At 43.5% G+C, this 17,049-nt stretch overlaps 1 protein-coding gene across 3 annotated transcripts in view; it reads left to right on the forward strand.

Annotated features, from left to right (window-relative positions):
* The first annotated feature begins 4,814 nt into the window (after nt 1–4,814).
* The window catches only part of LOC133343855 (methyl-CpG-binding domain protein 2-like), a 43,548-nt gene continuing 31,313 nt past the window's right edge, over nt 4,815–17,049 (forward strand). For 2 of the 3 annotated variants that reach the window (XM_061553774.1, XM_061553775.1), the window contains exon 1: nt 4,815–5,005. In XM_061553774.1, the coding sequence (XP_061409758.1) occupies nt 4,896–5,005 (110 nt within the window). In that variant the 5' untranslated portion in view covers nt 4,815–4,895. The remainder of the gene's footprint in view (nt 5,006–17,049) is intronic. The other variant, XM_061553776.1, reaches the window with a different exon arrangement.

The raw sequence follows: 17,049 nt of genomic DNA on the forward strand, positions 1-17,049 counted from the left end.
CCCTTACTACTCACCTGAAAACGCGAATACGCGAAGCTCCAAACAGGTCGCCCACACAATTCAATTATTCCTTGTTCCCGTTAAGAATGATATTGAATCTTCATAATGAAATTGCAGTTCCCAGCTATAAATTATGAAATCGCTCAGCTCTAGATGAAATTAAACAAATTAATTGCCAGTGCAAATAATTGTATTTCTCACGTAAAATGTACATTTTAAGCTGTACTTTATACTTCAACACAATAATATATATTTGGTTTTATGTTGTTATGCGTCTAGTTGGGTCTAAAGAGACTTTATCAGATATTAGATATCATGAAGAATATCACATGCAGCGTCACCAGGTCACTCAGAGAAATGGTTGTCTGTATCCCTAGCTAAAATAAAACCGATATGCAATAACTTACGCGCACCAATATGAGTTTACTTTGAGTATAGCTCCACCTAAGGGTTAATTAAAGGAAATTCAAAACTTTGTTTCGGCTTACCGAAATGATAATTATGTTACTTGAGGTGGAGATGATGGGTGGCTTAATGGTTTGTGGTTAGCATTAGTGCTTCCAGAGAAATGCCTTGTGTTGGGGATAGGTATGCATATTTTGACAGCCCAACATTTCTATAGATTAGTGTTTCTCAAAACCTTTCAGGGCCACGACCCCCTTTTTAGAAGCAAACATTTTTGCAACCACCTATTCAAATACTTTTTTCTGTAAGATGGATAGATTGATAAATGTATTCATCTATAGCCATATACCCAGGCACACGTATACATGTGCACATAAATGCAGATAAGCAAAGCACACACACTGGGAACTTACACACGCAACGAGAAGAGAATTGAGGAGGGGGGAGACGTGCAGAGAGAGAGAGCAAGAGAAAAATGGACGTGAGAGATAGGGGGAGAAAGATGAGGAGAGAGACACAGAGAGAGAGAGACGCATGGAAAGATACTGGCCATGACACCGTCCGTTGACTTCATAATCCCATGGCTTTCACCCTGTTTAAATATTACAGCTGTACACTATCAAACACTGAACCTTCAATCCACACTGAAAGATACAGATTTACTTTCCCCCTGGATCAACAGCCGTCTCATTTCCTTACTAAATAAAATGTATATAATTAAAAATGGTATGAGATAATATATAGAAACACTTGAATAATTGTCATCAATCCGAAATTTTAACTTATGAATATTACTGTTTCTGATTCTTATATATATTTTTCTTGATTGTCCCTTTGACAATTGGATACAGTACTATAAATACAGAATTACACCTGCTGATTAAACCAATCTGTGCAAATGATATAATCTAAAGCCAAAAGTTGGAGTTAATGAGACTGTGCAGAAGTGTGTGTTCTTGCTGTGGGGGCATTTTGCATTTACAAACAATTGCCAACTCAAAGTATTTTTAGGTGAAAAAAAGTGGAATACTTGGCCATGCCAGGTGAGTCGAGATGTCAAAGTAAGATTGCCTTTGCTTGTGGGAATCAACATTAAGCCTGGGACATTAGGTCTCAACTCTCATTAGGACATGGAAACAAAGACATAGATGTGAGCTTAAATTGAGTAGACCTTGAACTTGCAAGCAAGCAGGTCATCGTGACCCATCTGAGCTGGGCCGGCAGTGGTGAGCAAATAATGTTTCCTGTACCACTAACATTTTCCAGAATTGTTCAATAACCATTTGTACACGAAAGGCTGTTATGAATTTACGAGAATTTTTTTTTGCCAACAAATAAGGAAAACAATGCAGATCACATCATCATAACTAGATAATAAAAAGCTCATGTGTGTTTTTAAAAATCGAGTTGATTAAAACATATTCCTAGGGCCTAGTAAACTCTGGTGCTCGATGTCATCACTTAACACGCCTAACTCTTGATTACTAACAATACATACTATGCGAAAATTGTATTTTTTATCAGGGTGTGTGAATACTTTTTTCCAACTTGAGCTCAAACACGTTGTGTTATTGGAGGGTCTAAACACCACTATCTATTACAATTACTCTGAACATTTGGCAGAAGTAAAGTTATTTAGTGCCAATTTTACGAGAACTCGAGTGTTATTGTTGTCACTGGCAGCACGTGGTGTCTTGTACCAGTAAAAGTTACTGGGTCCAGCCTGTTTGATGGAATGCATGCTCGTGAGAATAAAAAATTACTTGGAAAATAAGAACTCGTCATATCCTTTCAGAATGAGAATGCTAAATTTCGATTTAAAGCTTTCGTGACTGCAGGGATCCATCTTCTTGGTTCTTTCGGTAAAGTCACGTAGAAGGGAAGTAATAAAATAATAAAAATAAAACTTAATAAAATAATATAATAAAATTATTATGTTTTATTTTTATTATTTTATTACTTCCCTTCTACGTGACTTTACCGAAAGAACCAAGAAGAAGAATGAGAATGCTATTGAAGCGAAAATGCAATCTTGTACAGATTCAACAATGATTAAAGACATTATAGATTTGAAGCTTTCGTGACTGCAAGGATTCATACTCTTAGGTTTTTTCGGTAAAGTCACGTAGGTAAAAAAAAATTCAACTAATAAAAATAAAATAAAAATCACGACGTTTCGGAGGCAACACAAGCTTCCGTCTTCAGGTGGAACCGTCACAGCACGATTGCTGTATCAAGTAAAGTATCTTTACTGATTATAAACGTATCTTTACTTGAGTTGAACGCACCCCCTAGTGACGAAACATTAATGTTGCGTTCTAGTATCCAAAGATGATAATCTTCATAGTTCTCCTTAACTCTACAAAGTGGCCGCAAAACGCCGCGGAAATTGCGTCTCGTTCAACAAAATACTTTCAATGGAATTCTGTCCGTTTTGTCATTTTCAAGGGCATTAAAATGCATTGAAAACGTCACTGAAGATGTTGTTCATGTGATCACCCAATAGTATATCATTCTGTATATTGAGAAATGTGACGTCACATCAAAACGCGCAACTTTAAATAAATATAGACGACACGTTCTACTTAATGAAATAGACTTTTTAATACATGTTTTCTCCTACAACATCAGAATGCAGCGCCACATTAAATACGTATTACAATGACAATAGTTTCAAGCGATTTGAAGCATGTTTTATTTTTTTGAGGGGGGGGGGGCAGAGCTTTGTGACGTCATATTTGAGGGGGGGGGGTCTGAATTTTTGTGACGCCGTCTGACGATTGGGGGGGGGGGGTCAAAAATCGTCCAAAATCGCGTGACGTCATTTATGGACGGCCCCTTACTTTGAAGAGCTTTCGGATCGTGGTGTCTGTGTGTGTGGGGGGGGGGGGTTGTGGGGAGCGGTGGTGTAGTGGTCAGCGCTCTGCGCTACGAACCCGGCGATCCGAGTTCGACTCCCGCTCACGGCCAACATCTGAACCGGTACTGGGCCTCCCCTAGGTCGACTCAGCCTCAAATCATTGCCTGGTGCGTTAAAACATCGCCACTGGGGAGACAAAGGCGGCCGGGCGTGGTGCTGGCCACCCACCCCCCTCGTGAGCCGTTCCGGCCTCAATAGGTGCTCGCTAACAGCACTTGCCCCAACAGTCTGTTAAGGCTATACGGGGGATCTTTGTCTTTGGGGGGTTGTAGTATTGTGTTATTACATAATGTTGTGGATTTGCTCTCCAACACTCCGGCGTTGCTGTAATAGTGACGAATTGGCACGTTCTGTTTACGTGACAACCTTTAACCAATTGGCGGTGGCGGGTTTAACGACACATTTCGCATTTACGCGACCTTCTAAACCTACATTACGGATTAAAATGCGTCTTAAAACTCGCGGCCGTGACTCATCCGTCGGGGTGTGGGACCCCTCCTCGTGGGACTTCGTCGATTCTGTGCGGAGGAACACGGAAACGGAACCTCGTGTGGCGTGACGCGGTCGAGTCCGCGGGGGGGGTGGGGGGGGAGTTGACGGCGCGCGGAGGGAGTTGCGTTCCCGTGGTGGGTGAAACGACCCAGGGTCATGCGCGATGACGTCACTCAAAAACGTGGCGACGTCACTCGACGGCGATTGCGCGAGGTCGGGGCTGGAAGTGGGCGTGGTTTGTGGGCCAGGGGGGACCGGGCTGAACGGCTGTGATTGGTTGTAAGGGGGTTTAAGAGGCGTGACCATAGTTACAGTGGGGGGGGGGTGTAATGGGGGCTGGTTGGGGCGCTAATGGGGGCAGGGGCTGTTGAGTTGTAGGCAGGGTTTGTCGGTTTGTGGGCGGGGCTTGTCGGTTTGTGGGCGGGGCTTGTCGGTTTGTGGGCGGGGCTGTTGAGTTGTGGGGCTGTTGGCGGGGGCTTTTGGGTTGTGGGCGGGGCTTATGTGTTTGTAGGTGGGGCTTTTGGGTTTGTGGGCGGGGCTTCCGTGTTTGTAGGAGGGGCTTCCGTGATTGTGGGCGTGGCTTTTAGGTTTGTAGGCGGGGCTTTTTGGGTTGTGGGCGGGGTTTGTCGTTTTGTGGGCGGTAGCAATGGGGTGGGGGGGGGCTGTTGGGTTGTGGGCGGGACTTTTTAGTTTGTAGGCGGGGCTTCCGTGTTTGTGGGCGGGGCTTCCGTGTTTGTAGGCGGGGCTTTCGTGTTTGTAGGCGGGGCTTCCGTGTTTGTGGGCGGGGCTTTCGTGTTTGTAGGCGGGGCTTCCGTGTTTGTGGGCGGGGCTTTTGGAGTTGTGGGCAGGGGCTGTTGAGTTTGTGGGCGGTAGCAGTGGGGTAGGGGGGGGGGCTGTTGGTTTTCGGGGGGCCGGAAACACGAGCGAGAGAGAGTGCGAGAAGAGGGGGAGGAGAGTGCGCGCGCGCGCAGAGCGGTCTCGCGTGCGGGGGGTTGGGCGGGGTCAGCTCGGGTCAGGTCAAGGCGGGGTCAGGTCGGGTCAGGTCAGGTTAAGGCGGGGTCGGGCGAGCAAGCCCGGCATGGAGAAGCGGCGGAGCGACTGCCCGGCTCTGCCTCCCGGCTGGAAACGAGAAGAGGTTATCCGGAAGTCGGGGCTGTCGGCCGGCAAGACCGACGTGTACTACTACAGGTGAGTAGACAGACGGTGGTGAGTGGAGAGGCGGAGTGAAGGGGTGGAGAGTGGGGTTCTCGTGAGTGAGGGTCAGAGTCAGTGTGCGTGCTGCGTGTGAGCAAATGCGTGTGAGCAAATGCGTTTGAGTGTGGGGAGCGGTGGTGCAGCGGTTACGCGAGCCCGGCAAACGGGCAACGCCACTAATGATTATTTATAAAGTGCTTCTGGGCCACCCCCTAGGTTGACTCGGCCTCAAATGAGTACGTGGTGTTGTGTGTAAACATCGCCACTAGCGAGATGAAGGTAGCCCTGTACGTGGTGCTGACCACCCGCCCTTCTCGTGTGCCCGTTACCGGCCTTCATGAGTGCTCGCAAACAATTGCTCCAACAGTATGTGTCGGGCTATTTGTATAATGTCAGACACCGAGGTTCAGAATGAAAGTGAGTGAGGGTCAGAGGGAGTTTGTCTCAGACTGTGTGTGTGTGAATGTCAACCTTAATGTTAGTCTATGACTCCTATGGGTGTTAAGTTTCAGAGGCAGTGCATGTGTACCGTGTGAATGTGTAGAGTGAGTGTGTCACTGCGTTTTACTCCGCGTTTCAGTATGTGACACTTTGAGTGTGTGAGAGTGTGTCAATGTCAAGAGCGGAGTGAGTTTGTGTGTTTGTGTCTGGGAGTGTATCTTGAGTGCTATTGCAAGTGCCAAAGTATGTCTGTGTGTCATTGTGAGTGTGTATGTGAAAATGTGTCGGTGTGTATGAGTGTGTGATGGATCGTGTGCGAGGTGTGAGAGAATATTTTAAGTGGGTGGTCTCGGTTTCTGAGTGTATTTGGGAGTGTTTGTTGATCACAGTTGCATGTGTTCTGTTGAGTGTGAGAATTGATGTGTGGTAAAGTGTGTGAGTGTGGTGTTCCCGTGTGCCAGATTGTGAGTGGAGTCTGTATGAGAGTATGGATTAGTGTCAGTGGGTCAATCGGAGTGTGTTTTGTCAGTGTGTGTGTGTTAAAGTGCCAACGTGTGTAGCAGTGTGTGACAGCTTATGATGAGAGTATGTTCGTGTGTGGATTTGAGTGAGTGGCAGTGGCTCTGTGGAGTGTTAACAGTTTCAGTGTGAGTCCTAGTCGGGGTGGGTAATATTGTTTCGTGATCGTTATCGATATTCACGTGCAAAAATCGATACAAACAAGTTTTGTTTTATCATTTTGCTGCACATGACAAAATATCCCACAATACAGAGGGATGCAAAGTCCTCCCTGGATAGAATATCAGCAACACAGGTCACGTGCAACAAGTTAGCTAAATAATTGGAGATATCTGTCTAAGGGACACAACTGTAAACACACAGCACAATATACCCTGGGCAGATATTGTAGACGAATCGGGTTCATGATCAAATGGATTAGTGGACGAGAACGGCTTTTGAGGGCTTTTGGAAAACTTAACTTGGTAAGGAGCAGCACCATAACAGTGTGCATGAATAACAGTGTGCATGAATAAGAAAGTGTTTTAATCGATATCTACTAACTGGTGTTACATATATGGATCGGAAGCACATGCAGCGTTTGATCGAAGAAAATGGAACAAACTGAAAAAAAAACGCAAAGAAGCATTTCAGTAACATTGAAACCGCTCAAAGAGGATCACGTGGATTAGAGAACACGCACAGGTTAACGATTATCCTACTTATTCATGATTGTGCGTGGGGGTGATGATGACCGGTGGTCGAGCATGAATGACAGTGGCAGCCAAGGGGAGGAGAAGGCGTGAGAGAGGAGCTGTTACGCTCGGATGGAGCAATGAAATCTTTGCGTGTGCAAGTGGCAGGTGGATTGTTACATCGTAAGAGCATGGAAATTGACGATGGCTGCGGGAGGTCTTCGTCCAGCACTGGATTTATCTTGGCTAATCACGATGATCATAATGTCCGCGTGTGTTCAAGCAGACCACAAGATATGATGAGCGCCCAGCGGTTTGAACGTTCGCATGTGCCAATCGATGCATTCGGTGCGAACATTCCACTGGATTCGATTATTGATTACCATGATTTTGGAGTCGATAATGGAGCCCAAATATTATTTTAGGATTTTTGATGATGTCTTAACAACGCTAGTCCGAGAGTGGTAGTGGGTGTGAATATGCATGTCAGTGTGCGAGTCAAAATTTTAGTTTGAAAGTGTGTCAGTGGCCAATCATTATATGTTAACCCTTAACACATGGGTCTGTCCCGTCACCTGCCAGAGATATTTAACGTGGCCTCAAAGTGCACCTAGCCTGGCACAAGCGCTGTGGTTATGTGACCATCAGTGCGATTAGCAGCTGTTGTGGTTGTGCCAGTGATCAACGGTTTATTAGGCGATATGGGTGATGTTTTTTCAGTGTGAGATTCAATGATGATGAGAGTGTGAGAAACGCTCTTTTTAGCATATCGGTATGTGTGTGAGTCCATTCTGTCTTAAGTCTGCATATCAGTAAGACAGAATGTTGATGTATGTAAGAGTACATGAGTGTGAGAGGCTGCCTTTTGTAGTGAATTATTTAGTGTAGGGAATGTGTGAGTCTTTTGTCAGTGAGTATATGTGATAATCAAATAGTATTGAGAGGCTACGTTGAGTTTGTGGAGTTAATACCATATGTAAAGTAGTGCGAGTGTGGATGTGAGATGATGTTTGAGCGAGTCCATTCGTGTGTGTGAATTGGTGAGGATTGGATGAGTGTGTTTTTTATGGATGACAGTGTGTATATAAAAAATGTGTGTGGTGAGTTAGAATGTGAGTGTAAGTTGGTGTGTGAATGGCCCTGTGTTTTGTAAGTGTACGAGAGTTGGTGGTGGTGTTGTTGTTATTGCATTTCTCAGACTTCGCCATGGTCCCGGTGACCCAGGCTTGATTCCTGCCAATAATCGCCAGTTGCAACTTGTGTCACAAGCGAGCCTTGGCTTCCCGGATATTGACTCACCATAAAACTTGTACTCAATATTACTGCGCAGGAGACCGATTTGGCCGGGCATTCAACTGGCCACCTCACCACTTTGCGTGTCGTGGCGGACTTAGTAGCTACTCACTACTAATGTTTGTTCTGACAGTATCTAATGTGTAGTAATAGGTTTTACCCTTTTAAACTGGTACAAAACTGACACCTTTATTCAAGGCATCATGTTTACAATAACCACAACACAAGTAGTCAAAAAAGCAAACAAAAAGAAGCAACTCTGATAATGATAACAATATGCACTGTCCTTGAAGTTGATTGGTCCACACCCGAGACGGCTTTCTTTAGAGCCTAGTCCTAAGTATCTAAAGTGATTGAGTGGGAATGTTGATCGTGGTGTGTTAATTACACATCCATAAACTGACACTTGAGTTTTTTTATACGAAAAAGAAATAGGTCAAGGAAGAATCCCATTTTATTAAGTTCTTTAATGAGGGGGGAAATGTCAGATCAAGCGCTTGATATATTACGTATTCGCAGTGTTGGTAGCAACCAATCACTGTGTACCAAGTTTCCAGAAATAGTGCCCACCTATCGTAAACGTCACAAAGTGTGGTACGCTAGAGGCACACAAAGTGCCAGCACAGGGAAGGAAGTAGCTTCTTTAAAAGTGTGCACAGTGTGACCGGTGATGGCAACGGTGGCTGTGGATACAGTGTAAATGCAGTGGCATAACAGCATGGATAGACACTTTTTTTCATGCCAGTTTCTGCCCCCTTATATTCACCCACAATATTTGTCAATCTTTGTTCATGCCATCATTTCAGTATTTCAAAAGCCTTTTTATTTGTATCTTTCTTGACATTTTTTTCCCGCAAAGAGTGTTTGCATGATAGCAGAAATTAGAGACACAGTTCTTAAAGTAAAAATGCCAGTTTTGGCACCAGCATTAATGACGCATGTACATGATGAGTGGGCGCTGTTTTCCTTCCGGTCCGTGTTTTCTTTTTTGTTGTACGGCTTGTCTGGCTTTTATTCCTTTGTCGTCACGATTTAGTGTCACAAGTGACGCTGCTCTTGTTGCTATTAAGTGGGGTTTTTTGTTTTTGTTGTTGTCAAACTTTGTCATCCAGGAGCTCCCTTTTCACGTTCACGTCAAGTCTTTCAGCAATTCTTTGTCAGGGTCCATGGAAGGGCATTTTAAGTGTCAGCGGGCAAGGAGGTGGTGGGAGAAGTGCTTCTCTTGGCCTCTTCATTCCAACTTCACAGCATAAATAACCTACTCCCCCCACCCAACATGCCCCCACCTCCCACCCACTGCACCCCACCACACACTCCACTCACCACATGGCATATTGAAGTAGAGGTCTCGCTAGGCCTTTGTACAACTATATTGTTATACCCTTTGTGCATCTCCAGAGTTCTCACATAGCTTGTGAGGTTTCACAAAGGTTCATAGTGTTTCTTGGGATCACGTATATATTCGTTAAAAAGGAGGAAAATCCTGTGTGGATATGGATTTCTTTCCCACGTTCCTGTATTCTATTGTCCTTGGAGGTATTCAATTGGCGATGATCATGTTATGTTCCAAGTTGCACGACGAGATGATGTCACATGTAAAGACGTCATCACGTGGGACGGTTAGACGTGTGTGCATGACTTATGATATTGCACGTATTGACATCATTTCGCGATGTCACGCACATTTATTTAGCGTGTGCGTTTTTAGACCGGAATTCATAGAGTTGGAGGTCGTAGAATTCGCCCTGCCGGTTGGTTCCTTAGCTTCCTCGGCCCGAGTACAGTACTGATGAGGGGCACAACGTACACGCTGAATTAATTGCCTGTTCACACATTTGATCATCGTACTCTGCTGGCTAAAGCGATGGTGCCATTAAGTGTGATCGATCGGTGGCTATCACAATGACGTCACTGAAAAATAACCTACAAAAACACTTTAATTTTACCAGGTAAGGGCCACTTAGCTATATATCTATTTTTTCAGAAGCGACTGGCCAAAAATGATAGCCCAACGAAGTGGGTTATCGTGTGGAAATGTATAGCAGCCAAATGCTCTAAGCGCATGTTGTGAAATGTGGAGGGACCTGGAGAAAAATCCACACGACCACGCGGAGAACATGCAAACTCCAAATATACAGGCCTCATGGCTGGGATAGAACTCACGACCTCTTGTATACCAGGCGAGGTAGTTAACATGTAGCTGGCAAGTAGAATACTAGCACTTTTTCCCCCCCTAAGTTTTGAACAACCCTTTGATCGATTAGGCCAATTTTCCATTGGGTAAGTGCCTAACAGCAACAACATGTAATTTCTGATATGTTGACTCATCCTCATGAGAGTAATCATGGGTCCTCCGTTCCAGACAGAGGGACAGCGGTAATGCAGTAGCGCTTTCAACAGAAGTTTGAAAGCGTGCAAAATATTAAAACCTTTCACAAATATTTTCACATCTTCTGGTTAGTGCACTGTTTGTGAGAAGCAATATGACGTTGCTCTGCTTTTAATCACAGTTGCCACAAAAATTTAGCATTTTCATCCAGAAGGATGAGATGGACCATACAATACAAACTTGGCCAGATTGAAATAGTGAACACATGAGATGATGCAGCAAAACATCCCTCATTTGCTTGTGCGGAATCACACACCTTCATTCCATAATTTCGACCGCGGTTGCTCACCGTCTCAGTATCTTGATAACAAAGCTGACCTTTTATATACTCCAGTTCAGCGTGCTCATCTAATGCTCGGTAAGAGTCACTTTGTGGCTGAGCTATTCTTTTTATACGGCATTATCTTGCGTGCTTCTTTCAACTCTTTGGCTCCTTTGTTGAATATGAAGATTATTTAGTGATTAAAAAAACAAATGCTTAAAACATTGGAATGTAACGGAAAATGCACTGAATTGTGGGGGAAAATACGAAACTTCTGTCGTTAAAAAAAGGGACAGAGGCAATTACAGTGTTCGTTAGATGAGAGTGCAATGACCCATTTCACAACGTAGAACCGCTTTTGCAAGCCCTTTACTGCTGCATAGGGGGGCACTTTTGTCCATTTCACACCTATTGCCTATTTTGGCTTTTTGTGGTTTTAAATTGCCCTTTATAATTTCATTTATTTCCAATTAAATGTGTGTATTTTTAGGACATTTATTGGCTTGGCTTCTTCACGCAATGCAATTTTGCTTTGCTTCTCAGCCACTTTACAAGAAGCGCCTGATTGTTTAGGGCACTTACTAGTTGGAAGTTAATTGGACCGTTACAATGGAAGAGGATGACTCATGTTTGTTTAAACAGTTGGATCTTTAACTCACGGAAAGGATGTTTAAGTCCACTTAATGTTCTGATGAATGAATGACTAACTGTGCCCTGAGCATGAGTGAATAAGGGTAAGCAAGCCACGGTCATAAGGAGTGATTGTGCCCCTTACAGCACATTTTAAAGATTTTTGTTGGTGTCATATTCAATTGAACACGTAGGCTTTCGCGACCAATATTATTCATAATATAGGTTTTTGGGTCAGATCGCGTTATTTATAAATGCGTCGTAACCCTCCACCACCCGACACGGCCAAACAGTAAAAAATGTGTCACGTTTTTCAAAGGACAAAATAATATTGTCAGTAGAGTATCAGACTGGGTCTTTTCGCTTACAAAGCCGCATACGGTTGCTTATTATGGACGGTCTCTTGTGTCAATAATCAAGTTTAAAATGTTTTCAAATAATATTTGGTTGTAAGCAAAGGGAATGAGGGGCACTCACCTCAATGCAGTACGTAGAAAAAAACAATACGGTTTTAAATAAAGTGCAGATAATATTTGCAAAAGGTTTGTTGTACTGCTAATTATAATTTGATCAACTCCAGCCAGCACTGTAAAAAAATAATCTTGGCATTGATAATATTGCATGAGAACATGGTGTTCCTTTACACAACAGGATGTTTATTAAAGCCTGTTTGGAGCATTCAATGGCACAATGGATGGATGGTTTGATTTAGTTTAATATACCGCATGAATGTAAGTTTGGGGATTTTCATTTTTGTAAACATTGAAATACTTTCTTGATTTGAAGCATTCATGACTGCAGGAATCCATCCTCTTTGGTTCTTTCGGTAATGTCGCACTTTACCGAAAGAACCAAAGAGTATTGAAATGCTTTCTTCAAAACTGAAGAAGGTATTTCAATGTTGGTTAATTTTTTTTATTTTATAATTGTTTCTCTCCCCGTTGAGCTCATTGAGAATCGTATTCCCAGAACTCAAGCATCGTTTGCAGTAACAGGGCCTGCGATTGATCTGTGCGTGCTGACGACAATGTTCAACCGCACCCTTCATTGCCCAAATTGGACCCATTGGTGTCTAACCATTGCACTTGCTGCCGATGTGCAATGTGAAATGTATTTACAGATTTTTTTTGAACCCATTCCACGTGTTCATGTTGCGAGTACATATTTGGGAAATAGGCTAGTCATATAATTTTGTTAAGGGGGGTATCGCTTTTGACAGTACATTATGACTGTTTATGAATTATAGCTCCTAAGTGTGTACCATTGGGTGGGGCAATGGGCATTACGTAGTTAACTATTTTTATTCGGTGATAAATTAAGCAGTGGTCTGCATGGATGTGCTATGGTGAGGCTTCTATTCCTCAGGGCCACTTTACCCAGGAATATTTTATGGAATACCAGGCTCCTAGCACTGGAATAACATTTGGAAAGAAATCTTGTTGTCTTATATTCACAAGAGTTAGGTGATGTGTAAAAGCCAAAATATAGCTTTTTGGAAATGTTTAAATTCTGAGTTGTAGGTATCTGTTGGAATTTTATTGTACCGTTTCCGAACAATGTTGCGTGTGTGTCATGTTTACAGCGAAACGCCTCTTATCTGCCAACACCCTGTTACCGCCTTTTCCTATTATGCACACCTACGAAATATCTGCGACCTTTCTATGATCCATATATTTGCACAGTTAAGAGTAGTGGCCCAGAAGTGGCGGGGAGTAACATGGAAGTCGCAGCAAATCCATCCAGTGACCCATGCTAATCCATAGGTTTGACCTGACCTAGTAGTGGTCTCTGAGACGTGCATCATTCATTCCACTTTCCACACTCAAACACAGCAAAGAGGAGTAACCGATTAGCACGGTTGGCTACGTGCGGTGCGAAAGAAGTTCAGCACGCATACATACAAATGTTGGCAAATGAATTAAATTATATACAATTGTCTGTGCTTAGTCTTGCAGTTAAGAGGGATATATAATACAGTATCAGCACAAACGAGAGGAGTTTAACTGTAACTACCACATCTTGCATTCACCAAGACGTTCAATCTGTATTTCTCTGTACTGTGTCATTTTACATTGCAGCTTAAAAATACACCTTTGCTATTTTAACTCGAGTGTGTCATTGAAAATTAGAGCAGGTTTGCCCCTCTGTCACACAATGTTGTCGAGCGTTGTTATGTCTGAACGTGCGAATGTGGAGTATAGCTCGCTCTTCACATGGTTTTTCTTGTTATTTCTGTTCCCGTAGTCAAGTCGCAATACAGGCTATTGGACTGTCGAGTGAACATAATTTTTTTTCCATTGATGGACACATTTTCAATTATGCCTTCACGGTGACAGCTCATCGTTGGAGATTTCACACAATACTGGCAGACTGGTTTATACTGTTGTGTGCCTGTGCTTGACATCTTACTCCAGTCAGTCCTGGTGTAACATTTTATCTTGTAGCTAGATACCACAATCCTATAAGTTGCAATACTACATTGAATAATGATTCAATGTATATAGCGCCTTTCATCGAGCATCTCAAAGCGATGTACAAAACACATCACCAAACACTCAGCGTAAAATAACTTGTGAAGCTAAAATATTTCATACATTTCATGGTAAAAGCCATTTTCTGAATCGACTTAGTAGTTGAATAAACGGAAGTGTATAAATAAGTTATAAGACGTGTTTTAAAGAAAGTCAACAGACTTGAGAGATCCTGATATCCCGTGGAAGAGAGCTCCAGAGCCTGAGGCTACACGGGAAAAAGTTCGGTCACCCATCGACCGGAGAACCCTCTATGAACTGGGAACGCAGAGAAGACCTGAGTTCCCAGATCTTAGAGACCTTGACCTTCAGGAGACACGGGCGCAGCATGTCTCTGACGCAGGCTGGGGCAAGGTGGTTCAGAACTATTGTAACACAGTAAAACCTTGGATTGCGAGCATGATTCGTTCCGGAAACGTGTTTGTAATCCAAAGCACTCGTATATCAGTTGTGATCACGTGACGCTTGGCAGACAAAGCGTATACTACATGTACTACTCTTATTGCAAGACCTCGCTCGTTTATCAAATTAATACGTATTTAAAATTTCTGCTCATCTTGCAAAACACTCGCAGACCAAGTTACTCGCAATCCAAGGTTTTACTGTACTGCCTCCGAGTCATGCTCGAACTTTAGTCCATTTGCAAAGTTGTGTGCGTTACAAGTTGTCATTATTATTGAATTCAATGTTGATCGCAGTGTAGAAAATGTTAATTTATGTTTCAGGGGTTTGTTTAGTAGGGTGTGAAGTATCGTTGATAGTGTGGGCTAATTCACAAGATCTGTCACACACTGGGAGTAGTTTAAATTTCATCTCAATGGAGAAACCACTCCTCAAATTGAAGCTAATTTGCAGAAGCATTGGAAATGGCTGACCTCTGCCATGCCGCCGGCAGGAATACCAGGGCAAACACTCATTGGCGCTACCCTTGTGAATCGAGCTGAACAACTGTCAGTGAGAAACGCATGGCTTAACTGAGATGGAAAACACTGCACAGGACCAACATCCTCGGTGCACTGAGTGCACGCAACATGGCTCGTGCAGTGGTGACATTGTCGAGCGGATCGCATTTGTTGCTTTTTGCAGAGGTCCGCAGTTCGAACCCAACAGCCACTCTGGTTAATACTGCGAGTGTATTAATAATTATGAATACGTTAAAGGACCTTTGACATAATTCGCGAAAGAGTAGGTCATGTGCGCCGAGGTCACGGTATAAATTTGATAAATTACTTGTAAAGTCACTTAATTGCGTAAAGCCAAATAGCAACATCGCTCCCTCACTCATCTGTGAAAACAGTGCCTTGACGATAGCCTTGCACCATAAGAACGGCGTGAATACAAATGTAGGGAATAATTAATGATTAGCATGCCCGCTCTAGCATCACACTTATTTGCTTGCTTACCACTGCAATTCAGATCTTGCAATTCAGGATGTGTTATTTAATTCCTAAGATTCTACCCTGGACAATTTCTGCGGAAATCACACAAATTCTTCTTTTGGTGATTCACATGCTCACATCTCTGTACATTTACATCAGTGAGCATTTGTGTGTGTATGCATACATAACTGAGTGAGCATCCAATCGTTTGGTAATCCAGGTGGTTTGTGCTGTAGTCCCAGTGGTCCTGATGGTCCTCTTGGTAGTTCTGGTGGTCTCAGTGTTCTCAGTGGTAGTGCCTGTGGTACCAGGAGTCACAATGGTAATTCTGCATTTTCCCGGTATCAGTCCTGGTTGACACAGCGTTTGGGAGTGGTCGTGCTGGTGGTAATCCATGCGGTTCCAGTGGTCCACGTGATAACCCTGGCGGTCTTGGTAAGCCGAGTCATAGTCCCGTTGGTCGCAGTTGTTGAAAATAGTGGTCCCAGTGGGGCAGCAGAGCCTTGTAAAGCCGTCGCTGCTTGCATACAGCCAAGGTCTCTGGGATGCGATCCAGGCTGCGCTGACCTCATTTTGGCTGAATGCTATGCTGGAATCGGGGTGAAATTAGGCCAATTCCACACACTTGGCATTGACTATACATTTAAATGTCAATATTCGGGAATTTTGGCCGGCAGATATTTTGGTTGGTACCGAACCAACCAGTATTTACTAGAATCGTCGTTGAAGTGGTCGATGCCTCTCTAACATGTTTTTACTGGTGATACCAATTATTCCAGGTGACTCATTGATTTAAATACTAGCCAGCCAATATAAACCTGAAATAGTTTTTAAAATATATAAAATAGGCATCGGCCATGTGTTCAAATGGCGATTCCACTAGGCCAGCTAGGCCCCACGGGACCCTGCCTTCTTGCCTGAATGCCACGCCAGATTCCTTGCAGCCTGCCCCCACCCCCATAATTCTATGAATCCAAGTGGGAATTACAAGAATCTCTCAGCTCTACTGCAATCTATATATGTATTTCAACGTTGCTCTTAAGATTATTTTACGTGCATGGTGAAAAGTACTTGTATGAGACTTATTTTTGCTGTGTGTGGGGGATGCACATCTATATCCCAGCATATTAGAGACAAATCCAGATCATGTTGGACTCCACGAGGTGCGAGTGAAGAAAATGCATCCGTAAACCCATCGGTCCAGAATTTTTGAGTGTTACGTCCCATGTTTCTTTTTAGGCGAAGCTTTTTCTTCTCACGCGCAAACACTTTATAAAATGGAATTGACCAAACATCCTTCCTTATGAAAGATACTTTCTGAAAGTGTTTTGAAACTCGGTGAGGCTTTTTTAGGTAAATGCGTTAGACAAGACAAATGAAAACGCATCCAAGAAGTACGACGACTGCGGAGATGGAGTGATGATAACGGTGAATGTGCAAGAGTGAAAATGGTGATAGCAGCACTGGACCGTGAGGGGTGGCGATGGCATGGGAGTCATTCATGCAGCAGTGGCTAGACCATGGCTGATGATGATGGACTATGCTTAGCATCTTGTTGAAACTTGCTCAATTCCCCATGTTTGTTAATACACAGTGTGCAGATTGACCAAGTGAATTGGCATATTTAGTGATATCATCACCATGCTGAATAACGGCACGACATGTTTCGTGTTAATCACTGAAGTAGCAGTGCCGGTACAGGCCCCCATATTGTTAACATACGTAACACTCCTGATGCCAATTTGCAGAGCTAAGAAATGTTTAGTTTATCACTGTTTAAAAAGAAAACCGTGATAGCACTTTTATCGATCCTGAAAGGAGCACGTTTGGCTTGGCCGTGACAAGAGACGCGTAAATGTGAGCTTTTTGTTTGGTTGGCTCGACAGCACGGTTTGCCACACGAAGCAAGGCGAAACAAAG

The sequence above is a fragment of the Lethenteron reissneri genome, chromosome 18 (assembly GCF_015708825.2).
Source record: "Lethenteron reissneri isolate LAM-NWPU_2019-01 chromosome 18, ASM1570882v1, whole genome shotgun sequence".
Lineage (NCBI taxonomy): Eukaryota > Metazoa > Chordata > Hyperoartia > Petromyzontiformes > Petromyzontidae > Lethenteron > Lethenteron reissneri.